Source organism: Pelecanus crispus, chromosome 8 (assembly GCF_030463565.1).
Source record: "Pelecanus crispus isolate bPelCri1 chromosome 8, bPelCri1.pri, whole genome shotgun sequence".
NCBI lineage: Eukaryota > Metazoa > Chordata > Aves > Pelecaniformes > Pelecanidae > Pelecanus > Pelecanus crispus.
In genome coordinates this window covers 1,492,794-1,518,184 of record NC_134650.1, presented here as the reverse complement: position 1 = coordinate 1,518,184, position 25,391 = coordinate 1,492,794, and the positions used below count along the sequence as shown (strand labels likewise).

At 55.0% G+C, this 25,391-nt stretch overlaps 1 protein-coding gene across 1 annotated transcript in view; it reads left to right on the top strand.

Moving 5' to 3' along the window:
* The window catches only part of ARHGAP26 (Rho GTPase activating protein 26), a 152,840-nt gene that overhangs the window by 89,476 nt on the left and 37,973 nt on the right, over nucleotides 1-25,391 (top strand). The window contains exons 18-19 of the mRNA XM_075714892.1: nucleotides 13,626-13,785; nucleotides 22,333-22,471. Coding sequence (XP_075571007.1) covers nucleotides 13,626-13,785; nucleotides 22,333-22,471 — 299 coding nt within the window. The remainder of the gene's footprint in view (nucleotides 1-13,625; nucleotides 13,786-22,332; nucleotides 22,472-25,391) is intronic.

Genomic DNA, 25,391 nt, shown 5'->3' with positions numbered 1-25,391 from the left:
ATCAGTGCGGATGGTTTCTCTGGGCTCTGCAGGGTGGCTGCTGCCAGCCGCAGCTCAGAGATCCAGCAAAACCCACCCTCCGTTACGGCCCCTCGGCGGGACGGGGCAGGGGCTGGCCATGCAGCCAAGCGCCTTTCGGAGGGCTCTGCTGAACGAGGGATTGTTGGCAAAGGAGGAGAAGAAAAAAATCCTCCAGGTCTTCTGCCTAAAAATACAACCCGGTGCTTGTTTTCCTTCGCGTGGAGCAGTCCCGTCCTTGGCAGCCCCGTGCCGTGCTCCCTGGGCTGTGCTGCCCACGCAGAGCCCCGCGGGAGCCGGGGTGCCCGGCAGCAGCGCGGTGCTCGCCGTGGTGTGCTCTGTGCCCGGTGGCTTCGGGAAACCCAGCGAGGCACCTGTGCGGGACTTGGGGCGGCTGCTTCCCCAGAAATGTGCTTTTCCATGGGTTGTTTTCCCCGTTTCCCCCCGAAGGTGCAGCCGGCGAGGAGGCTGATGCCTCTTGGCACAGCAGGTCTGATTTCATCCCCGTGGCAGCTGTTTATGCTGCTGTCTGGTAACTATTCATTTGCTTGATTTATGTATTACTTCCAGTAAGTCATTCTTGTCCAGGACGTTCTGGAAATTTCCACTAGCCGCTGAGGCCTCTGAGATGCACTTCTGTCATATGCTCTTCGCCTGATTTGGCTGCCAAAAGAAAATAGCGAGCGAGCTCTCTGACCTCGCGTGGCCAGGCCGGGCAGCGATCCTCCCCGCGCTGCCGCCCGCTCGCCGCGCTTTGGAAATACCATTTTTTTCCCCTGGCTCTTGTTTCTGATCCCTTTGGGTCATGGCACCGCTGGGTTCTGGGTAAAGTCCCGGGAGTTCGAGTGACCCAAAGGATCTGGGTGCTCCTGCGAGTCGCAAAAGGCATGTCACGTGAGAGGTGGCTCCCCGTAGGCGTGCTCTGCCTTGCCGGAGCTGGGAGAATCCTGCCTGGGGCTCGTGTCCTGAGTCAGGCTTGTGCCGTGCTTTTTTCCCCTCCTCTTTCCTTTTTTTCCTTTTTCTCCTCCCGTTCTGTTTCTCTGCTTTGTGTCTTGGTTTGCAGCATGGAGTCCTGGTACCTGGGGAGCTGGGATGGGTGCTGCCGGGGGCTGGTGAGCGTCGTGCCTGCGTCCCGTGCCGGAGCCAGCCCTGTGCTGAGCCAGTCCCGTGCCAGAGCCGGAGCCGGTGCCGCTGGGCATCCTCAGTCCCATCTAATCCAGGACGCTGTCTTGCGAACGGCCGGTACAGGCAGAGGAGATGCCGTGGGGTGCGAGCCCAGCCCGGCCTCGCCTGCCGCGGTGCCTGGAGCTGCGTATCCGCGTCGGTCCTGCTGCGTGCCTGCGCTGCCTGCAGGTACCCGAGGCAGGCAGGGCAGAACCAGCACAGAGAGTAAGGAAGAAGGAAAGTTTAGGCTGATCATGCTAAAACCAAACCAAAACAAAACAAGAACATCCTTGGGTTTGAAAACACAGTTCCGAGCAGCTATTTGAAATCATCCTCTTCCCGATTGGAGCCGAGCCCACTCAGATCAATAAAAATCCCTTTTGTTTCAGTCCTTTGCCACGGTTAGCAAGTATAGCCGGTTGTCTGTTTATTTTTCTGTTCCTGCGTGGGAAAAGCCAAGCAAGCCAGCAGCAATGCAGTGGGCTCCCTGCAGACGGCAGGAGAAGGGGGGTTTGGAAGGAGCAGCCTGCGAGGGCGGGAGAAGGGGAGGGTGACGGCTTCGGCAGCGCCGTGCCGGGCACCCGTCCTCGCTCCCGGCTCCGAGAGGGCAGCGCGACGTCCTCCGAGCCTCCCTCCTCCATCGTGTCGGGCCCTGCGCAAATTCTGGGGTATTTTTAACGTTGGAGACGGGCGGCGGATGAGAGATAGCTCTGCAGATTAGTTTGAAATCTTAGCCTGCCCATCTTGCCTGGCTAATTTAATTACAGCATTTAACTGGAACCACCTGTAGCTCTGTGGAAGACAAAGGCCACGCAGGTCCGCCGGCCCCTGGCAGAGCCTCCGGCGGGGGCTGCGCTGCCTCTCGGGCTCCCCCGCGCTCCCCCGCCTTCCCAGCATTAATGAAATCTGCATGTGGCCGGCCTCATGTCTCCCTTGGTTTCTTAGTTTTTGCGTTAGGCTCCTGAAGCTGATTTTACCTTTAACGTGCTTTGTTAGGGGGTTAGTTTTTCCAAGCGCAGAGCTTTGCCGGGAGGAAGGAGCCTGCGCTGTGCCTTCTCCTGCCTCCCCTCAGAAATCCCGTGCGTGTTCGGATCCCACAGAGGCAGCACTTGAACGTGGTCGCTGGGTGCTCAGACCTCCCCGGCTGCTGCAGGCGGTCTCTTAGATGGTCTTGATGTGTTTGCAGATGACCTTATCGCTCTCTACAACTCCCTGACAGGAGGGTGTAGTGAGGGGGGTGTTGGTCTGTTCTCCCAAGTAGTTAGCGATAGGATGAGAGGAAATGGGCTCAAGCTGCGCCAGGGCAGGTTTAGGTTGGAAATTAGGAAAAATTTCTTTACGGAAAGGGTGGTCAAGCATTGGAACAGGCTGCCCAGAGAGGTGGGGGAGTCCCCATCCCTGGAAGTGTTCAAAAAACGGGCAGAGGTGGCACTTGGGGACATGGTTCAGTCTGGTCTACCCTTGATTGGTTTAGTGTGGACTTGGTAGTGTGGGTTAATGGTTGGACTGGATGATCTTAAAGGGCTTTTCCAACCTAAATGATTCCATGATTCTATGACCTGTGTCCGTTTTGATTCTGCTACCACCAAATAATCCACTGGGTTATTGACAATGTGCCAGTAGATCGGCTCCTTCCTCCTGCTCGCGTTTGGAGTGCGTTACACCAGACGCAGCAGCAGCGCAGCCAGCACGGTCCCGAGCTGCCTTTGCAATTAGCAGCTGGGGTAACGATGCCGCTGTGAATGCATTCCCTTGTTTTCCTGCTGTTTCCTCCGTTCAAGACTTGCGGTGAGTGGGATCCCTTCCCAGCCCTGACGCCCGTCTGCGGGAGGCAGCCCACGCTCGAGGAGCAGCTCTGGTGCGATGCAGCGCGTCCTTATGAACCATTCGCTCTTCGGAGGTGTCAAAGCCTCGCGGGGCAGCAGCAGCACCTTCGGTGAGCTTTGTTCGAGGAGCCGGTGCTGCTCCCCGCGGAGCAGAGGCCACTGCGGGCTTAGCAGGTGCTGGCAGGGGCATGGAGTTGATGGGCGTGCGGCGCCCTGCAGACGCGGCCTTGGGAACGCCGGGCGCACCATGCGAAGCACGAGGCTGGGTGCGTGCCCTCCCCATCGCCAGCTCTGGCTCCCTCTTACTCTTCTGGTTTTGTTTTTAATATGAGATTCTGCAGAATTAAAAAAAAAAAAAACCCACCACAAAAAACCCTGTAGGTGTTTGCTGTGTTTTTTGGGCTTGGCTTCCTGTAATGTGTAAATTAGCAAAGGGTTTTGTTCTACTTCTGCAAATGAACTTTTAACCTCCTTAGCCTGGATTGTCAATAGATTAGCTGTTTGCTTTTTCTGATAGCTGCTGCTTCCATGCTCCTCCCAAAGGTCCGTCTGTTTTCTGAAGGCTCCCCAGTTTTTAGCTGGAGAGGAATGCACTTGAGAGACTGCAGCATCTCTCTTATCAGATTCTTCGCAACCCTTGTATCTTCATCATGCCTAAGAGTCATCTCTCTAGATATGATAAGGGGTGTCTTAAATTAGGTTAAAGCTTACTTCACCAATGCTGGCAAGAGCAATCATCTAATAGCGCGTACCACGGAGCGCGCCGGGTTTGCTGTGGAGTTTCTGTGGTTGAACATCTCTGCCAAGCTCCCGCCAGACAGCCGGCATCTCCGGGAGAAGCACCAGGCGTTTTGCGTTACCCAAGCCTGAATTCTTGTGGGCTTGTGTTTGAACTTTGCGTTGTTAGATAGAGGTTGTTGATAGCACATAATTATCTGGATTCTTTTAATTGTTTATCACAGTGAAACTGAAACAGATTGAATCTAGAGTGAGCAAAAGATTTCCAATAAATAGCTGGCGTCTCTCCCTGGTGGTGTCTCCTCCCTCCCCGCAGACAGAGTGGGACTCAGACGTTTTAATGAGAGCTTCTCTGGATGGCTCTTTGTGCTGAACAGACCCAGTACTAAACCAAATTCAATTACAGAGATTTTAGACAAATCTTTTTTCAGCAGAGGAAAGGAGAATAAAAGTCACCAGTGCCAAGATGTCTTTGAGCTGCGGTTTTCCCTGGGATGCTGGGAGTGATCCCCGGCCCAACCTGGACCCGTCTCCTCTCTCCGCCCGCAAGTGACTCAACCGCACGTCTAGCTGAGGTCTAGACTTCTTGTAACTACGTTCAAACTTAGAAGCATATATTTTTAAAAACATCTTCCGCTGTTGTGTGTGAAATGCGTACCCGGAGGAGCGCCGGGCAGAGGGTCTGAAAGCCCCTGTTTGGGGCTGGGAGGGCCGGGAGGCTCCGGGAGCTGCTGGTGGAGAAAAACCGAATGCAATCCCAGCTTCCAGGTGGAAAAACCCTGGCGACGCTGGCGCCGACGCGGGGAAAGGAGCTGGCTTGCGTGGGTCATTCTCTGGCTCGGTAGGTGATGCCAGGCGGACCAGGACTGAGCTGAGGGAGCCGGTCCTGCTTTCCACGGGCTTTACGTGTGCGTGTACGTACAGACGGATGGGGCGCGGGAGCCTGCAGATGCGTTTCCTGGCTCCTGCTGCCTTGATGTAACTCACCCCGCGGAGGGAGGTGGCACGAGGGTCCGTCCATCGGCTGCGTGGGTGCCCCGCTGTGACGGTGGGGGTTAGCAGGCTGTTATTCTATTAAATTAAATAGTTACTGTACTCTTCTCATGTAGTTCTGTGGAAGTTTGCGGCAATTTGACGGTTATCTGCTGCCATGAAAAGGAGGAAGAGCATCGTGGGGTGAGTGGGTTTGCCCACGTGTGTGTGACAGGGTGCACAAAATCTGGGGGGGATTTTTTCCAATTGTTGGGCAAAACCTTGTTCCTCTGGCAAAGACGGGACAAGCATTTTACCTGCTGTTGTTAACCATGGCTTTAAGTTATTCCACAAAGCTGGCTATTTCTGTATTCCCTTTCTTTCCATTTAAGCAAATTTTTGAGGAATTCAGTGTTTTGGAGGGAAGGGCACTGGTCTTGCCTTTGCGAAGTGAATGTGCTCCAAAATACCTCTTAAGGTGGAAGAAAAAAAAGTCAAAAAACCTGCTTTGTTACTCTTCCCCGCGGCCGATGCACTTGCATGAACATACAGGTGTACACGAGGGTAATGTCTGCTCATGGCCCTGCGGCCTGGCTCTCGGCCGTGAGCCATTTCCCGTGCCTCCCCGGAGGGACAGCCCCCGTCGGGCTGAGGAGCAGCGCGAGCTGCGCTTGCTAAAACCCGTGCCGGGTCTTGCTGGGAGGCTTTCTGGAAGCCCGTTTACCTTGGCTGGTTTCCATCCGTCGGATAGGCTTCGGCATGTCGCTTTCCATCGCGGCAGATCTTTCAAAGCATTTCTTGTTAACGTATACTTGCTCTTTCAGGCTTTTACTGCCCCACTGGCTACGGAGGTTTTCTTATTGCAGCGTGAAAGCATCAGCGATTTCTGTTCTCAGTGGAAAACCCGCCTGCGCAGCGGGGGCTTTGCTGGGGACAGCGGGGCTGGCAGCTCTCGTGCACGGGACGGCTCGCGCAGGGCTGCAGGCACAGCCCGGAGCCAGCCAAAGCCCCGCTGCAGCGCGAGCCGCTGCCGCTAATGACTACGATAGCTATTATTATTGCAAAGAGGAAAGACGTAATTAAGCGTAGCGGGCTGAAGTTATGACTGAATGCCGTGCTTGCGCACATACGGCCAAAATGAAGGGAAGCAGCGCCAGGCTGGTGGTGTGGGGTGCGGGAATTGCATTCGCCCGGTGTTGCCCCCCGGCTGCGAGCTGTGCACGTGAAGGTCGCTGGCGTGGTGCTGGGGTTTGGCCCCCGTGGGGAAGGGTGCAGACCCTGTGCCGTGCCCGGCACACCGCTCCGTTGGCTGCGGGCAGGGTGCCGGTCTCAAACGGGGCATCGCCGTGGCAGGGTGGCAGCGGCACGGGGGACGGTGTGTGCAGCCTTGGCAGCCCCCGTTCCAGCTCCGTCCCCAGGGGACGTTTGAGGGCGAAGCCCCCTTTGGCTGGCTGTATTTCTGCAGGTGGAAACCGCGGTGACATTTTAACATCAACTCGTGTCCGTGGCTTTCACCGGGGCGTCAGCCGAAACCCGCGGTGCTGCTGACGCCGTGCCGGGGCGTGGGGAACGTGCCAGCCCTGTGCCGCTCACCCCAGCCGCAGCCGTGGGCTCGGGGTTGGCGAGCAGGTTTGGGATCCCCTGTCAGCGCGTCCCCCTGAGCTCTCCCACCAAGCTCAGCTTGCCCAAAGCCAGGATGGCTTCGGAAACCGAGGCGACTTGGTCTGGAAAGCCTGAATCGGGAGCGTTGCAGCACCGTATGTGTTTTCCTTGCAAGTCACAGCGCGCAGGATATTCGCACTGATTAGGCTTGCTGATGCTGAACTTCACATTTGGCCTCTGCGTTTGTTCAGTGTGATATGGAGTGCTTTTTGGTTTTTTTCCCTGGGAGTGAACCCAAGCATCCAGCTGTGGCCAGATTCACCCGGGAGAAAAAGAGAGTCTTGTTGGAGCAAGTCAAACCGCCAGAAAGAGCGCAGGCACATGTTTCGTCCCAGCTGAGCAGGGAAACCCGAGAGCAGAGCGGCTGCTTGCTGCAAACCCCTTTAATTCTCGATGTTGCATCTGAAGGTTTTGTCAACTGTGTTCAGAAAGTTTCTCCTTGTCTTCGCTGGGAGGTTTTGTATTTCCCTGGTGATCTGTCCTCCTTTTGGATCCGCTGGCCTCCATCTGCATTCCTCAGTACTTGGCTCTCCCCGCTCCTCGCTCGAGCGGCAGGGCTGTAGAAGTTGCGACGCCGTGAGCCTCTGCAGCCTGCGAAAGCTTGGGCTGCGTCCGGCGTTGCCTCGCCCGTGCTCTCGTCCCCGTTCCTGCGTGCCGAGGACACGCAGCGACCAGGTGGCAGCTGAGCGAGCCCGGCGAGCTCGTCCTCCCGCGGCTCCAGACTCCTCTGGCCCTTGCAGAGCTCCCCGCATCCAAGAGCAGCCCAGAAGAGCACAGGCGTATCCAGAGCCTTAATAAACACGACGGGATAAATGACGGTTGTGCAATTTGTAAGTCTGTCGTTTCCGAGCCTGTGTGCCCCGGCTTGGGAGATGAAGCCGGTCGTGCACCCCGCTCCCCGCTGCTGGGCACGGTGGCACGGCTGTCTGCCAGAAGCCGCTGCAAATCCATCTCCCCATCACCTCCTCCCATGCACGTGTGCCTTTTAGGAGCGATTACCCAAGTGCTCAACTGGTGACTTACCTGGGGCACCACCATTTCTTTCTAACGTGCCACAGCCTTTTGGGTTCTCTTACTGCGAGCGATGGGTGGCATTTGCGTTTACGAGGGCACTTGATGGAGAATTTCTGTTTCCCGTCTCCTCTGTTTCTGATACGCAGGAGAGGAACTTTGATTTTTAAAAAATCTCCTTTTACTAACTTGAAGCATTTTCACGATTATTGTTATTAGTCTTATTTTAAAACTTGAGCTGTTTCTTTCCTGACCCAAGTTTGCTTTTGGCAAAACTCGGTATCGGGCTTCTCTGGTTTTGGGTACCAGGAATGGCATGGCCGCTAACGCCATTCGCTCCCCCGTCCTCGCACGAGGAGGTGGCTGCGCACGGACGCGTTTCACACCGCGCTTGCGGTGGAACGCCTGCTGCGCTCCCAGCCCTCGGACGGCGTTCCCGAGGCACGCGGCTGCCGGGGCTGGGTGACCCGCGGTGGGCTGGAGCGAGGAGCGAGCCATCCCTGGAGAGCCACAGGGCTGCTCTCTCCCGGGGCACGGCTCCTCCGGCCCCTCGGAGAGGAGCGAAGCCGAGCAGCGGGAGCCGCGGCCAGCCCGGCCCTCGCCCGGCTCCTCGCCCGCACACTCATCAGCCGCAGCCCAGTTAAACTCAATAACGTGCAGGGACGACTTGAATGCACCCAGGAACATTTCCCAAAACTCATTAGATTTTATCCGATAAATACCACCAATTGTGTGCGCTAGCAGCCGCCTGCTCTCTGGCCGGCAGCGTGCGCGATCCAAATTAAATGGGTGGAAGTGGGGGGGCAGGGACGCTGGCTGCAGGGTTTCGAGCGAGCGAAGCTCGGCACCCTTGCCGAGCCTCTGCCCCGAGCGGGGAGCTGCGCTCCCCCAGACCTGATGCCCTTTGCGAGGACCCGGTGGGACCACGGCTGCCGCTTTGCTGGCTCTGGCCGCCGCGCGTTAGCACAGCTCTTCTGCGCACCGCTCGCTCGCCGCCGGGTGGGCGGTGGACCCTCTCTCGCCCAGCGTGCCGGCTGCGTTCTCTGTGCTTTTTATCTTTCATTCGTGTCCGGAGCCAAATGTAAGTGCTTAATTTGTAACAAACTACCCAGAGCAGCCTAAATAATTTTGGGGATTGCTAGCCCTCGGCATGATTGGCTTTTCACGTTAAGTAGAAGCTCTAATGGTGGTGGCAGACATGAAATATATTTTTACCTGTAGCAATATGAATTAGCTGCGTTATTTTCCATCCTATAAGGTCTTGTTAGGCCAGCCATAACAAGCACTTTGTTTTCAAAGGTTTGTCCCAGGCATGGAAATAGAAACACTCCAGACTTTGCCTTTGTTCCCTTTCAGATGTTTGTTTTCTCAGAGATTTTTCTCTGAATGGGGGAAGATATTTGAACTAATAACAGCATTCTTTGGCTGAGGCTTATATGCATGTGTTTTATACATAAAATACGTACATATGTATGTATGTAAATATCAAATAGATACACAAAGTAATTCCAGCCACAGAAAGCAAGAGTTCTGTGGGGAGCAGAGCCCGGAGCCGCACGTGGCATCGCCTGGAGAGGACGTTGCTGCCCGTGGAGGCGTGCGGTCGCCGGTGCCCGGCGTGGCTGGAGCGGTGCGTTCATTGAGGTAACGGCACGTACCGGCAGCGCCGCGTCCACCAGTATGAAATAATCCCGCCGATGCCAGCTCGCAGCCCAGAAGTCTCGAGTTCGTATGTTTTTTCTCGCCCCCAGCTCCGTGCGTGGCGTCAGGCTGCGGTGCCTGCGGCTGCTGCTCGGCCCCGGCGCTGGGTCCCGGCCGTGTTGCTGGGAGGAGCGGGCAGCTCCCGCGTGCTGCACCCGAGCCTTCTCTGCTGCTCACGCAATCCAGGTTTCTTTGTAGGTCGCTGGAGAAGCAAATGAGTTCTTTGATTGGATTTCCATGAAAATAAATATGAGCTGTTGACCAGGCTGAAGAAACTTAAATCATCAATGTCTGTAAAATAAAAGAGAGCCAGTGCAGCACTTCCCCCAGCCTGCAGCAGCCCCGCTCCGCTGCATTTCTCCTCTGTTGCACAATGCTGATTGCAAGCCAGTGCAACAAAGAAATATTTACTGTTCCTGTATGCTTTCTCTGCGCTGAAGCTTGACTACCAATTACTCTGTATTAAATTATTTTTGGTCATGCCGGTGATTATGCAGTATCCAAGCAACCCAGGCGTAATCTAATTTAACACGCAACATGGATTTACTCTGCTCCCGTTCTCCTTTGTTTTTCTGAAAGTGAATGTAAAGTGAGCGGGCATCCACGGACACCCCCAGGAAACACAACCTGCCCGTTCCGCTGCCGGGACAGCGCTCCCACGGGAGCCCTCGGCTCCTGGCCCGGGGTGCCTCCTCGGGTGGCAGAGCCCGGTCTCCAGCTCCTTTGGCTGGGTGCTTGCAGTAGCCAGCACGCCTCTTGGGATTGCACCAAGTGGGTCAGGTCTTCACGGAACAAAGTCCCTTTGCAGGGCTGCTCGTTGGTGATGCATTGCAGAGTGCGGATATTCCCCCCCCATCGAGGTGCTCCGCGGTCTGTCCCATGCTGCCGGGCTGATTCCCGCTGATCCCGGAGACACGTGGGAACCATCCCGTGCTGCGAGGCAGAGGAACAGCCCGGAGTCCAAAAGTCAGCGATAGCCCGGCACGTTGCAAACACCAAGCGGGAGTTAAGAGGTTGCTCTGCACGTTTTTCTCCATTAGTTGTTGCTTCCCACCTCCTGCTTGTGCTGGAAGTGACTTCTGCAAAGTGTGGCTGGAGAGAGAACTGAAAAAGGACCCATCTAAATTAATATTAGTGCAATTGCTTTCAGAGTGCACTGGGGGCCAGAAAGAAACAGCAGGTTAAAAGGAAAATACAGCAAATACTTGGAAACCTTCTAAAGGGCAGCTCAGGAAAGGCACGAACAATGCCTGCCGAAAAGCACCAACATTAAGCACACTTTGGGATGAGAACACCCCATCTTTAGAAACCGCGGCGTTATTTTCTAGCACAAAGGATGATGAAGAGGTATAATTTATAGTAAATTATCATGTGGATAATGGATGTGGAATTTGAAGGATGTGAAAGGTGAATCATGTTTTGTAGCATAGCTTTGGTAACCGAGCGTTGCGAAGACTCCTGCTGGAAAAGTACCCGTGGTACAGATCAGTTCATGTGCCGCCAGACCCGCGCAGTTGCAAAATGGCTTCCACGCTTGGCAAGTTCAAAGTGACCACGGTAAAGAGGAGTTCGGTGCCGGCTGCGGGGCGGCGGCGAGGGCCGGTGCTCGTGTCTGGGTGCGTGGGCATTCCGCCGGCAAAGGGCAGAGCCAGGGCTGCGGCTGGTGCCGCAGGACCGTGTCCTGGCTGAGAAGCCATTAATAGTTTAGTCTGAAATAATTAACAGGACCGTGCACAGCTGCCTAGCCGTAATGAGTCAATGACAATGCAATTTATTAGAGCGATGGATTACATGGTAACGGTAATGAGAAATGGAGGGACCTAATTTTGTAAGACTTAGATCAATTCAGTTGTTTTTTTATAAATGAACATTGTTTTACTAACCACAGAAGATCATTCAAATTATTATTTTATTAGTACTTTTCAAAACTATTTGAATTATAGCTGCTTTTTTCAAAATCCGAATAGGAGCATGTGAACATGCGTCTGGAATATAAACGTTGCAATGTAAACACGTCGTTGGCATTTGTGTCTTGATAAGGAGGTGGGTTGGAGTGGGGGAAAAAGGTTTGCATCCCTAGAATTGTTTAGGTTGGAAAAGACCTTTAAGATCATCCAGTCCAACCATTAACCTGACACTGCCAAGTCCACCACCAAACCAGTTAAGGGTAGGGTAATAATTAATTTCATGTTTCCTGGCTTGGGGGCTGGATTATTTTTCATGAAAGGAAAACCGGGAATCACTAAGTTTGGAAAGGACCTCTAAGATCATCAGTCCAACCCAACACCCCCATGCCCACTAAACCATGTCCCAAAGTGCCACCTCTGCCTGTTTTGTGAACACAACTCTATGTAAGTAGGAGTTTTTTTCCTGTAAGCAAGGAAGTTTTTTCCTAAGTAGGAATTTGTTTTGTATTGGACTTCTTCTGCCATTCTCTCTGCTCTGCGAGGTTGTGACCCCCTAAAGAAAGTTTGCTTCTACCCTAACAGCTCTGCCGGTTGGCGCGGGCTGGTGCCGGCGTCGCTGTGTGCGCGGCTTGGCCTGCCCTTGCCTTCGGTGAGGACGGGGGGAGGCTCTGCACCCGCCCGGGCACGGGGACGCTCAGCCAGGCTGGGTGGAGGCGATGGGGAGAGCGGGATGGCAGCAGCCCCGCTGCAACGCGTCGCCTCGCCGCCGGCGCGGGGCTCCTTCCTCCTCGGGTTATGGGCTCTGGAACCGGAGCCTTTGGGGCAGCCCATCTCCCGCAGCGCTGCGGTTTACTGACACGGAACGTTTCTCGGACACTTGTGATAAAATAGTCAGAGCTTCCTGACAGTGGGGGAAGTTGCGGTTAAGAGGGAGGTCCCACAAAGCTCCCCAGGGACTTTCACCAGGACCTTTGAAGTCGCAACCCAAGCCCAGACTCGGTGGAGGTGACAGCTCTGTGTATTCTCCAGGGACGTAACACCCACCAGAGGTGAGACTTACTGCCTGGATGGAAAGTAGAGCTGAAGTTGCCGCTGTCGGGGAGCTAGCCAGCAGTCCTGAGCCCCTGAGCATCCCTCAGTGATGCGGTCCTCTTCTGCTGCCTAAGGAACCGTTTATAGGGATGAGAAATGAAGGGTCTTTTGCTGGGTCAAGTGAGATTTGGATGAAAAAGGATGGAAAGCGTCTTTTCTTTTAAGCCAGCCCTAGCTTACGCTGTGCTGAAATAAGCCAAGCGTGCACACAAATGAGCACTGTGGTGTCTTGGCCCTGAGACAGTAATAAAAGCTCATGGCAATGACTTTTTGGGACAATCCAGCAAGATCTGAGTCTCAGCCTCACGTTGTGCTAGCCTCGTGCATTTGCCTAGGTAAAACAGGAGAGAAAGAGTAAAGGGGGGAAGACACTTAAAAACCCCTGAGGCTGAAACTGTGTGATTGCACTGCCTGAAATCATCGCGTTTCCTGGTTGAGGAAGTCGGGAGAAAACCGCAAGAAAGAGTCGCGGGGATGGGGCTGTAGGGCTTCCGCCGCAGGTCCTCGCTGCGTCACCCGCGCACGTGCCGTTGCGTTACGTGCCGCTGCGTGACTCCAGCGCGTGACTCGGCCGGCGTGCGCGGTACCCGGTGAGGTTGGTCCGTGCACCAACCGGGCGTTTGCCACGGAGCAGCCGAGCACCCGGGTCCCCCGGCACTCGCAGTTGGACGCGGCCCGGGGACCTCCGGGCTGCGTCCCGCATTGCAGCGCGCTCTCGGTGCACGGCAGCGGGGCTCTCGGGGGCCGAGCCGGGGCAGAGGACGTTCCCCAGGAGGACTGCTGATGCTTTGGACCCACTAAGACCAAGGGCCAGACTGGAGCTACTCCAAAGTTACCCCACATTAGTGCCAAGTCCTCAGCGCGAGCTCTTTCGCTTTGCTGAACTGATCTGCTCCCGCTGGGCTGCAATACTTGGGAATGTAAAAATAGATGGAGATGACAGGGAGGAAGGCTCGAGTGTCAGTGGGTCCCTGGGAGAGCCGGGTGTCCATGTCGGGCGGATTCCTCGGCGGGGTGGAGATGGGCGCGTGTGCGTGCATGTGAGTCCGGGGGTGAAGCCCGATCTTCGCCTTCCAGCCTGTTTTTGGTTGGGCTGGATGGAGCTGACCTCTGGTGCAGGCAAAAGCTTAAATGGGTGAGAAGGAATTGGATTTTGGAACATATTAGGTCACTCATTCAGTTGGAGAGCAGCATGTGTCAGAGGTCCAACAATTTGTTTTTAGAAGGGTTTTAAGCATTAATGATTCAAGATGTTTTCCTGGGAGTGGTTTGCAACATGAGACTCAGTGGCCAGCATAGCATTGGGGTTTTATGGGATTAGTTAATTCACTAAGGCTGAAAGGTCTCTAGTAACACAATAGTTAAATTTGTACTTTTCCACATGGCTGAGCCTTCAAGGAGCTCACCAGGAGTGTAAAAAATGTAAACAGCATTGTAAGCTTTGTGCCAGCCATGCGGCAGGGAGGGGGTTTCCGTGCGGATTAGTTCTATCACCTACTTTTTTTTTTTCTTTTTTTTTTTTTTTTTCCCCCAGAGTTGCAAATAATCACAAGCAGAACCTGATGACTGTTGCTAATCTGGGTGTGGTATTTGGGCCAACACTGCTTCGACCTCAAGAGGAAACAGTCGCTGCCATTATGGACATCAAATTTCAGAACATCGTGATTGAAATTTTAATAGAAAACCATGAGAAGGTAATGGCTTCGCTCGCTTCTTTCAGTGCAATTCATTTATGAAAACGAATTTGTCTCTCTTCACAAACCGCAGCCCCCTCTCCCCGGGCCCCCCTTGCTCCTCGGGGCCGGCGGCACCGGTAGAGGCGTCGCCGCGGGCAGTGGGGTTGTGCTGGGGAGGGGAGCAGCGGCGTTCCTACCAGCGACGGACACGACTCGGGGTACGGCGCAGAGGCTCCAAAGCTGACGGTTCTGGGGCTGTAGCTGTGTAACCGGCGCTGCTGGTAGCCAGCCTTGTTGGTGTGTCCGTGTCTCCGTTACCGAAATCCCCCTTTCTTTCCCCTTTCCGTTGTCTAATAGCAATTTGTCCTTAGTTTCAGGAGAGGTGAGCGCTAAAAGAAACCAGTGCAAGATGCACGCTTAGGCTGGCTTCCTGTTTTTCTGACTAAATCTGGGTTTATGCAAGTACTGGCTTTATCCACAACGGTGGTCTCCTAAGTTACGATGCATTTGTGTTTGTCGGCTGTAAGGACGTTCCCGTCTGTCGGCGGAGCGGAGGCAACTCGGTGGGGCCATGGCGCTGGCTGTCCCTCCCGGCCGGCTGTGTGGGGTGGTGCATGCAAACGGCAGCGCTAAAAAAAAAAAAAATGCCATTTTCTTCTAAATTCAAACAGTTCCCTGTTTACAATCTTCTGTTTGTCTGGTTTTGTTTGGAAAGAAATAACTAATTTGTACATTCAGGCTGCGAAGAAAGATACAGAGGCAGGCTTGCCCCCGGCCGGGGCTGCCGGGGCAGGGTGGCATCGCGGCTCTGGCCTGGGGCTTTGCTTGGAGACGCCTTGAACGGGTTTCTTGCGGGATAAGGTGCGAAGCTGAGCCTCCGGTACGTGCGGTGCAGGCAGCAGTCCCGGGGCATGTCTGCGTGGGGCTGCAAAGGGGCATCAAACGCGCAGCTGGCGGGGACGGGGAGGCAGTGTCGGTTGTTGTACGTTCTTGGAGAAATGGCTTCCACGGGCACATCAAGGCCACGGTACTTGTTTAGGACGGAGGAGCTGGTTTTTTCTGCTCTGCATGGAGTGCAGTGGTGATGACGGCTTAATGACGAGCTGCCGTGCAGAGGGGCGTGCGAGCAGCGGTGGTGAACCTGCGGTTGTGAGCAAAGCCCAGCTCCCAGCCCTGGTCCTGCGTGGAGGAACTGGCACGAAACCTCGCGTTGGCCTTCGACGGTCACCTCCGTCTGTCCGTCATCTCTCTGTCGGTACAGGGAAGCATCCACCGCCTCTCCGTGGTGGTGATGAGCTCTCTGGCTGTGCCGCATGCGTCACGAGCAGCACGGCGTCGCTACGAGCGTGTTTTATCTCCCTTCCCCTCGCTGTGCTTTATGGAGCCCTTCCCTCGCGGGCCCTTATAGAAACACGTCTTTAGACATTGATTTTTTTTTTTTCCTGCCTGAACCGAGTCTCTTGCTGTGCCGGCCGAGCCCTCCATCAGCTGGCATCTGTGGAGGAATCGATGACAGATTTCTGCAATGATCGCGTCTGGGTGGGCTGCAGGGCTCGTCTCTGCTCGCCAGCCAAACTGCAGCTCCCACCCCAGGGTGTCCCGGCTCTTCGATGGTTCCCCCTCCCTAGAAGCAGTTCACGGCACCAGCGGAAGGGTGAATCCGCAAGTTGGTTACGTACGTTCGTCGCCAGTGAATTCCGCGGGTGGGTGTCCCTGCTGCCCGGGGCGCGGGCAGGGTGCCGAGCCGCCCTCGCAGGGCTCACGGGGCCGGGGCCGCCTGCGGCTGCCGCTTTGCACGAGGATGCCGCGAGCGAAACGCCCGTGAACCCACGTCCCCGTTTCTCCAGGGCTCTCGGGAAAAGATCCTGGGAAGGGAGATAGGAGGAGGTAATGCCGGGAGAGGAAAAATCTCTTAAATGCAGTGTCGGTGCCGGCTCAGCTCCTGCTTTTGGACCGTCCGTTTCAGTGTATTTCTTAATTTGAATTGATTCGAGCTCACTGAAGGCTCCCCGCAGGAGCTGCCGCAGGTGATTAGCGATATGCAAGCTGCCTGCGCTTGTGCTGCCGGTGCTTTATATTGTTTTACACCGGTGACTCACAGCCACTGTTTATGATTAAGTACATTCGCAGGGAAAATGTAATTGATTTGAATGGTTCCTGGCAATCAGCAACTGTCTGGTATTACATTGTATTTCCCCCAGGTAAGTGGAATGCCTCTCCTGTCAAAATGACTGTTGTCATTGTGTAACCAGAAAAAAAAACCAAACCCCAAGCTTGATGATGACATCTCTTGGTCTGAATAACTGCTGGCAGCTTGTTTACCTGGCCGCTTCTGAAGGCTTATCTGATTGCCGAGGCAGTGGAGAGAGTTTCAGGGGGATTAGTCAGCGTTCCCTGCTCGCCCGCCTGCGTCTGCAGTCACCCCGCCTGAGATTTGGCTCATCTTCCACCTGAGATTATCCCTGGGGAAAAACATTTGTCCCGAAGCCGTGAAAGTTTCAGGGAAGGATGCTGCAGGGTACGGTGCCGATCGCCCCGTGTCTTCACCGATGAGCACGAACCTGTGCTCCCGTCGGCGGTACCTCCGCATTAACGCGTGCCCAGCGCGCGCGATGTTTCCGATGCGCCTCGGGAGCCATGTGCAGTTTGGATTCGTAGTCAGCGAAACAGGGACTTTCAGAAGGTTCCCGGAACGATTTATGGTGTGCTCTATGTTGCCAGAGCATCCGACACAGACCATTAAACCCTATGTGTAATCCAAAAAGTTAAATTGTTTCTGGAGATTTAACGGGTTTCCAGGTCTCAGATCCAAATTGTTATACTGGCAGTAACAGCAATAACCTCTGAGAGGGTTTTTAAAGCTTCTCAGGCGTGTTCTCCTCTAGAAGTTCTCTGCGCATCGAGGTCTCGCAGCCCGTGCGTTTGTCTTTATGATTGCAGCTGCCACTGGGAACCGCTGCGCTTCGGGTGATCTCCCATGGGTTGTGCTGACACCGGATCTTAGGGAAATGTGGAATAGCGTTGGGATGAGAGCAGGGTCGGGGCTTGGGGAGGAGATGACGACGGCTCCATTTCCCTGCCAGATGTTCCAGTGCAGCAAACAGGAGCCCTGAAAAAGCTGAGCGGGAGCAACATGCCCGGCTCTCGGCTGCCCAGTGCTACCCAACCACCAAAATGTCAAATTGCTACTTAATAAGATTTATCCATTAGCGATTCTCCGCCTTTTCTGCGTCTGTGTGTGCATGCAATACATTAAGGTAATGTGTTATAAAACGCATCCTGATTATATATAATTAAATGGATAAAATGATTTTTCTCCTGTGGGTCTGGATGTTGCCATGACAGGCAAACCAAGAGTGCATCCTGTGCAAAAAAAAAACCAATAAGGATGCTGTGCTGTATGCCTAGTTACTCAAGTGATTGCCATTTAATACCATATTTCTGATGTGAAAATTAAAAGTCAGCCAAAAGTAATACTGAAACATTATTACCTCTGACAATTGCAGATGTCCATCCATTTTCTTCTCCAAAGCTTAAATTTTTATAGCTCTCTGGAGAAGGCCATTGTTCTGAATTGTTACAAAATTAAGAGATCGATTTACTGTCTTGATGATGTTCCCTCCAGACGGAGGATTGACCAGGTGAAATGTTAATGCAGCCGGTATTGACGGCAAATAGGAGACTGGTTTATGCAGGGAATTACACAGAGCCAGACGCTCACCTCCGTAAACGGAAAGGACTAATGCTAAAGTCAAAGCCCTCAGCACCTCGTCTTCGTTTTATTCTTTTCCGTAATTAGCAGAAATGTTTAGCGACGCTGTTGGCGGTGGCTTTAGCCGGGCCTCGTGTAAGGCTTTGTACCACTGACGTCTTGAACGTCACAGCAGCTTCTTGCTCTCCGAGTTCCGTGTGCAGGCGCAGCAGTGTGCGTGGGACTGCGCCAGGCTGTCGGCTGGAGCAGGGACCGGGGCTGGGTCCTCGTGTGCCGTTACATCGCAGCCCTCTGACCGGGAAGGATGCCTGACCTCTCTGGATTTCACCTTCCTTGTAATAAAATGGGCATCATGGGGTAATTAACGCCGAGCACGAGGAGATCCTCCGGTGTGTAGTGGGAAGGGGGCTGTGATGGAGGGGGCACCATTCCTGGTCCTGCCAGCGGCCCCAGGGCAAGCGCGGCTGGCCTGGCAGCGGGGAGCAATTCCTCCGAAGCCCATGGAAAGAGCAAGGAGCAATTCCTCTGAAGCCCATGGAAAGAGCAAGGAGCAATTCCTCCGAAGCCCATGGAAAGCACTGTCGTGGTTCAGCCCCAGGCAGCAGCTCAGCACCACGCAGCCGCTCGCTGCCCCTGCCCTGGTGAGATGGGGGAGAGAATCGGAGGAGTGAGAGTGAGAAACACTCCTGGGCTGAGATAAGAACAGTTTAATCATTGAAATAAAATAAACTAAAATAATAATAATAACAATATAATAATAATAGTAGTAATAATATCCAAAGCAAGTGATGCCCAATGCAATTGCTCCCCACCCGCCGACCGATGCCCAGCCAGTTCCCAGCAGCGATCGCTGCTCCCCGGCCAACCCCCCCCAGTTTCCATACTGCCCATGACGCCGTATGGTATGGAATGGCCCTTGGGGCAGTTGGGATCAACTCTCCTGGCTGTGCCCCCTCCCAGCTCCTTGTGCCCCTGGCAGAGCAGGGGAAGCTGCAAAGTCCTTGCCTGGCATAAGCAGCGCTGAGCAACAACTAAACCATCAGCGTGTGATCAGCATTCTGCTCATCCTAAATCCAAACCACAGCACTGTGCCTGCTACTGGGAAGAAAATGAACTCCACCCCAGCCCAAACCAGGACAAGCGTGCGTGCCTCATCCCTCTCCTCGCACAGAGCAGCCCTCGGTGCTGGGGCTGCATCCCCGGTCCTCAGCGCTGGTGGTGGGGCCACGGGCTGGTCTCTCTGCACGAGGTGCGGGATAAAGGCTGCAGCAGCACCTGGATGTGTTTCTTTCGGAGGTTTCATTGAGCCGTTTTGCTACCGTCCGAGATGAGGTGCTGCCGGGTCTTTGCAGTTTTGCAGACAGGGGAGAAGGTGGCGTGGAGCCGTGCAATTGCTGCTTGCAAAGGGCCGAGCGCGCAGTACGGCTGTAAATGTGATTTATGAATCCTGGCTGCTCCTCTCCCACTCCGGCGATTAAACTGTCTCTCTCTCCCCGTTAATTGGACTCTGTGACTGGGAGAGCTATAACACAGGTTTGCGCAGCGAGGAGCATGTCTCAGCTATTGTTAAATTAAAAAAATGAAACAAACGGGAGAAACTTCCCTGTGAAGAAGAGTGGGGGTTTTGTGCAAGCGATGTCTGAGCTGAGGGAGATGGAGTAGGAGGTTTTGGTCCAGCAGTGCCGGTTTCCTTTGCTGCTGAAGAGATCTGTGCCATTTCCCAGTACACGATTACGGCAAAGTCGCGTCTACAGCGAGCTATTTAACTTACCATTCTTGGGGTCTCTCCTTAGACCTTCAAAACCAGCATTGTGCTTTCTTAAACGTAGCTGTTAATTGACTTTTCTCCATTGTGAGCAGCTAAATTTAGCCCGTGTGCTTTGTGCCGCGCAGAGGTGGTAGAGAGAGCGGCTTTTAATAGCCCTGCCTCCGCCTGCACGTTGCTTCTGCTCCCCCTCTCCGGCTTTATCTCAGTGGAGATGCCGTAGCGGGCTTGGGACACCGAGATCTGTGGTTGAGGACCATCCTGGAGAAACGCTGGCGTTCCTGCTTCGTCAGGAGGCCGTGTCGTGCCGTCGTCACGGCGGTGTGCCGGCCAGAGCCGCGGCTCTCCGTCCTGCTGCAGTGCGGGCGGCCGGCCGCGCCGCCGGGGCAGCGGGGGTTCCTCCGGGGAGCTCGCTGCTCGAGGGGCGAAGGGTGCGCATGGAAGGGGTCGCGGCTCGATGAAAGAAGTTTATAATAGAGCCAGAAGCGTATTTACGGAGCCCTTGCAGCTGCAGTTGTGTCAGCGCCTGAAGCGCAGGCGCTAAACCCGAGGGCTCGAGTGGAGCACGGGCACGTCAGAGCCCGCGACGGGAAGGGCAGCGGGAGGGGATGGTGGGGTGGGCGTGCTGCTGGGCGCAGGCTGCGTGTCCCCTGCCCGTCCCCTGCCCGTCCCCTGCCTGTCCCCTGCCCGTCCCCTGCCCGTCCCCTGCCTCCTGCGCTGCCTGCGCGGCTCCCTGCCTCCGTGAGCGGGGCCGGAGGGCGTGCGGCGTGAGGGTGCGGTGCAGGCCGTCTGGGGTGTGGGTATTCGGGCTGATGAGGCATTTTAACAGACACACAAAGTGGGTTACGCTAAGTTGGAGCGTGCAAGATCTCGGGTGCTGAAGCTTTTTAGTAAAGCTGTTTCATAGCGATGTTCCAGCTGCATTGAAAGATGCAACCTCCTTATAAGCTGAGGCTGGTTTTAGTCACCGAGTTCATAATTTAAGAGCATATATATATCTTCTCTTATTAAAGACCAAAAAGAGGAAACGAAAACCTGGAAGTTTATTTTCAGGTGTGCTGTGGGAAATCACTGCATAAAATGCAATTCGTAAATCAATACTTTTATCTTGCTTGATTTATATATTTGATTATATTTCCCAAGTAGAATTTAGTACTGAAAAGCAGTTTGAAAGCAAGAGCATGGTGAAGCAGGCAGTGGCCGCGCTGGGTGTGGGGAACGGAGCCCGGGGCAGGCAGGATGCCCCTGGTACCGGTTTGGGCACCCTGTGCTGAGGATCCTGCCACAGAGAAGCCGTATTTAGCGCGCAGAGTGCAGGGCTCGCAGCACGGGTCCCAGCAGCCGGGACAGGCACCTGAAACATGCAGCTGTGTAATGTTTCAGCATGGTAAGCAATGCGCTACGAATAGCCCTTCTCACCGGGACCTGCGGGCTGGCCGGAGTGCCGGCGCCTGCGCTGGGGAGGGCTCCTGGGGATGGCTTTTGGGGTGCTGGGGATGGCTTTTGGGGTGCTGAGGAGGGCTGCTGGGGTGCTGGGGATGGCTTTTGGGGTGCTGGGGAGGGGTGCTGGGGTGCGGGGAGCAGGGTGCAGCAGCCAGGCAAAGGGGCTGGGGAGCTGCCGGCCCCCAAACTCCCGTGGGGAGCCTGGGAAACAGCCGCTTCGGAGGTGGGAACGGCCGCGGGCAGGCGCGCGCAGGGTGAAAACGAGCGGTGCCGCATGCAGAAAGCGTGGCTTGGGCTGCTTCTCCCTCCGCTAATCCGTAAGCCCAGGAGGAATGTGTGAATGAGCTCAGCAGAGCTCGCCAGGAAGGGCTGCAGTAGGACTCCGTAATCCATCCATCTGTTTCGCAGCGTGCCCAACTATGCGCAGTCGGATTCAACTGCTCACTTGATCGGTGCCGGTGCCAGGGCCTGCCGTGCGCGCAGGAGTTTTGCACAGTGATTCATCGCTGCTTCCTGCGCCTCACCCCGTCTGCGGGCTCGGAAGCCGAACCTGAGCCCGGGTGGCGAGTCCCTACAAGTAGAAAGTTTGGGGAGCGATGTCCTTAAGTGCGAGGTGTTTGATTCATTGAGAGCGGTTCATTAGTTCCTCTCCGAGGGCCGTGTACTGCCCTTCCCACCCACCTCTTCGTGCTTTTGGGGAGAGATGCGACGTGCGCATTTTTGGCTAACGCATCTTGGCTCTTTAGCATTTATTTGTAGAAATCAGCGTGGAGGGTTTATGTGTGTGTGTGAGGATTTTGTTGTTGTTACACGAAACAAACCAATTAACTGATGGCAGCCGCTCCCGCTAGCTGGCAGGTGGCATTTTATGGCTTTCTGCAGGGCGAGGGCTGCCGGTGACCAGCGGCGATGGCTGCGTGCTCCGGAGCAGTCACCCCGGTGCTGCGGCGGGCAGCGAGCTGCCTCTGAAATACGGTTTTCCGCTTGGCAACCCCCGGCAGCGGCGGTCGGCTGTCTGGCAGGGGCAGGTAGAGCAGGGAAAGACGCTGAGGGCTGGTGTTTAATATGCCCTGGCGAAGGCAGACCTTGAGGGAGCTGGTCTTGAGGCTGCACTGCTGCTGTCTGAGCCTGCGGTTCCAGAAAAGAAACAATAAATAACCAACCACCACCAACAAACAAAACTGCTGCTCTTTAGGTTCGTGCAGTTTTAAAATTCCATCCCCTTGAGAAAAATGTGATTACTCGGTTTTCTGACAGCTGTGGCTGGAAGGCGCGAGCGCTTTCCCAAGCTGGTCGGCGTTGGAGCGAGGGCGCGGAGGGCTGCGCCGCGGGGGAGCGTGCGTGGGGACACGGCGATCTGTCCTGCCCGGGGCACCACGCACCCTCGAAAACTCGGCAGAGTGCCGGAGTATCGGGGTGCTTCACACCTTGCAACGTGCATCGTGTGTGAAGAATAGAGAAAAGGAGTGCAGGCAGGGCGGAGTGCGGAATTTAGGAAATTGTACCCAAAACGTCGCCGTGTTGAATGCACCTCTTAGGTGCTGCTCTGCAGAGCGGTCGCAGAGCGGTGCAGACCAGGCAGGTAGGCAGCTGTTCTGTTCGAAGGGGCGATGCCGAAGAACAACTCCTTTATTATTTTTGACAGATATTTAACACGGTACCAGAGACTCCGCCATCGAACTCGCAGCTGTTGTTATCTCGCAAGAAGAGCACGGACTCGAAGCCTCCCTCCTGCAGCGAGAGACCGCTGACGCTCTTCCACACCGCGCAGCCCAGCGAGAAGCGTAAGTGTGCCGAGACGCGGCTCCCGCCTTTCCCACTCAGCAAAGTTTTTGTCCCACTCGTGTCTAACGGATTGTAATTCCCATGCCACAAAATAGTTTTACTGGCGTCAATGGAAGAGAGGATTCCCCTAACAGGATCAGGCCTCAGTTTCCCCTGCTGTCACGTTGACGGGGAGCGTGAAGATCGCCTGGCATCCACGCCCTTGCCCAGGGGCTTGAACTGAGGCTGCATTAGCACGCTGTAAAGTGGTGCTGCCCCCTCCCCACCTGACGGGCCCCTGCGCATTCCCCTTCTCGCGTTCCCCGACCCGCGTCCTCGCCCTCACCGGCTGCCCGGATGCGCTCCGCACGCGGGGCGCGACACGTGCGGCGAGGGTGGACGCCCGCCCCCGTCTCCCAAAGGCGACCCTTTTTGGGTGCCCACAGGCACTTTGCCTTTTACAGACACGAAAACTTGGCCAGGAGGTTCTGCGTTTTTCTGAGGTTTAGGTACCACGGCAGTTTAAGAATGTCGAAGATCATCTTTCCATTTCTGTCGCTAATTGACGCTCCAGGTATTTAGGCGAAGGAGTCAGTGTCCCATCCCTACTCCTGGAGCGGCAGGAATGCGCCTGCTCGGGCTGTTGCTGCAGCGTAAGCCCGATTCCCAGCTCTCCCCTTCCTCCTGGCCGTGCACTCCCAACCCTTGCCTCCGGCTGCTCCTGGAGCTGCCCGGCTGCCAGTTTGCTACAAAAGCAGGAGAGGAACCTGGAGGGCAGAGCAAGCGCTCCGGGGCTTGGCTCGCTTTGCTCGGGCAGGTGGGCGAGCGCGGGAGCGCGGAGCAGGGGAGGGCTGGAGTTCACCCGTCTCCCCACGACTTAAAGCGGCGGGGTGGACGGAGTGGTTGCTGTGTGCTTCACTGACTCTCAAAACATCTGGGCTTGTCTGCCTCTGGTTTGGTTACCATTAAGCATCAGGCGGTCTCATTTCGGAGGATGTCATAGCGATACACGTGGGTTTAAGGAAGCAGCGGTAGCACCAAAGCGTGCTCTGGAAATAGCGTATCACGACTCTCAGTGGAGCCTCAAATATCAAAAAGTGCTTTTGAAAAATTTCAGCCTAAGTAATTTATTTGCCGTTAACTAAGCAGTTGCTTGTTAGACTCTAGAGTTGCCTGGCTGCCAGAGCCTTCATGTACCGTCCTCCCCTTGCCTGGAAGGGGAACGGACTTCATTTAGTCATTTCTGCATTTATTTATTCCCCTGCAAAGCAATGTTTTCTCAATTTTCCTCCTGACGGTCTGTAATCTCCTGTGTCTGTGGGAAGCCGCTACCATTTTATTTGGTGTTTGCCGTCCCTGCTGCACGTATCACTTGAGGAACAATGCGAGGTTTCCTTTCTTACTGGTCCGGAGACGGGCCAAGGCTCTAAGTCAGGCTGAAGCGCGAGGGCTTGGACAGCAGCTCGAGCCGAGCCAAGTGCCACGTCTGCATCACGTCCTGAGCTGCGACACAGAAAAGTTCCGCTGTGACACAGAAGCAGCCGGCACCTTCGGCAGCCTCGCTGCGTTTGGTGGAAGCGCCTCGTGGCTTTGCAGGTGGCTGTCTTGGGGGTGAGGGACAGGGAGCTCCGAAGTCCGTGGTCACTTTGGTGCTCATGCCTCAAAATATGTATTGGAAGAGGTAAAGATGGCTGAGAGGAGCCCCAAGCACAACGGGAACACTGAAGGCACGCTGCAGGAGTCATTCATCTATGAAATAGAGACATAATAAGATGTAATAGCTGGAAATTGGAGCTGGACACGTTCAAAATGGAAACAGAGTGCACATTTTTTAAGACTGAGAGCAATTTAACCATAAGAAGTTAAGTGGGACGGTGGATTTTCCATTACTTGGTATCTGTTCATTGAAGTAAAATATCTTTCTAAAATTTTCACTAAAATTCATCATACAAAGCTGTGTTTATAATGTTCAACAGACAAGACCCATGCAAGAGAGCAGATTAGATAATTATAGTGATTATTTTGTTGTTAAACATTGGCATTTTTGTCCACAACTGACCCAGGAACTGAGTGGATATTGTGAAAGTGTCTCTAACCCAGCAAGTGCACCATTTTGTTCTGTACCAGTTCTCCACTGTAAACGGTGTTCGGGCACTTTGCTTGTGTTGTGTTACGCGGAGTGCTTTTGTCATCGCTTCCGTGGTCCCTGTGCACAGCTGCTCTCCAAGCGTCCCAGTCCAGGTCATCAGCCAGGAGCTGCGGCTCTGCGCTCTGGCAAGGCGCGGCGTTTGCTGGGGGAGAGCCCAGCGAAGCCGGAGGCTTCGGTGAGGCTCCTGCGGCTCTGCTTGGCTTACTCTCCCTTAAGATTCACAAGGGTTTGGGTAAGTGGTGAAAACTCAGTCTCGCTTCGGCGTGTTGCTGGTTCTTGAGCTGGAAGAGAGGGAACTGAGGCTGGTTGAGCCGTTCAGCAATGGGAGAGTTTGTTGCTTAGCGAAGGGAGGACTGCAAAAAATGGACGCGTGCAGCTCTCCCTTAAGCCCCTCCTTTCCAGAAAGGTAGTCTGGGGGTCTTGGAGAGAAGTCGCTGGCTTGGTTTATTAATGGCAGCTGTCTCGTCAGCAGGAGCTGGGCCACGGTGCCGGCAGAGAGGAGACGCGGGCAGGAGCCGGGGCCGGGGCTGTGCTGCGAGCGGGGTGTCGGTGCTCTGCGAGGGGAGCGTGGCCGGCTGCGGCCCCTCGCCCCGGCTCTGCCGGCCGTGCGCAAAGCCTTCTGCCTCCTGCGTGACGGAGGAGAGACACGCTCCAGCGGATGGGCGGTTCTGCTCCTGTAGCTGTAAGACCAAACGCAGTCTCACAGCGAGGGATCCTTCACATAAGCTTTTAAAAACGTGAAGCAAAATACAGCATCAGCCTTTCAAAAAGGAGGAAATAGAATAAAGCAA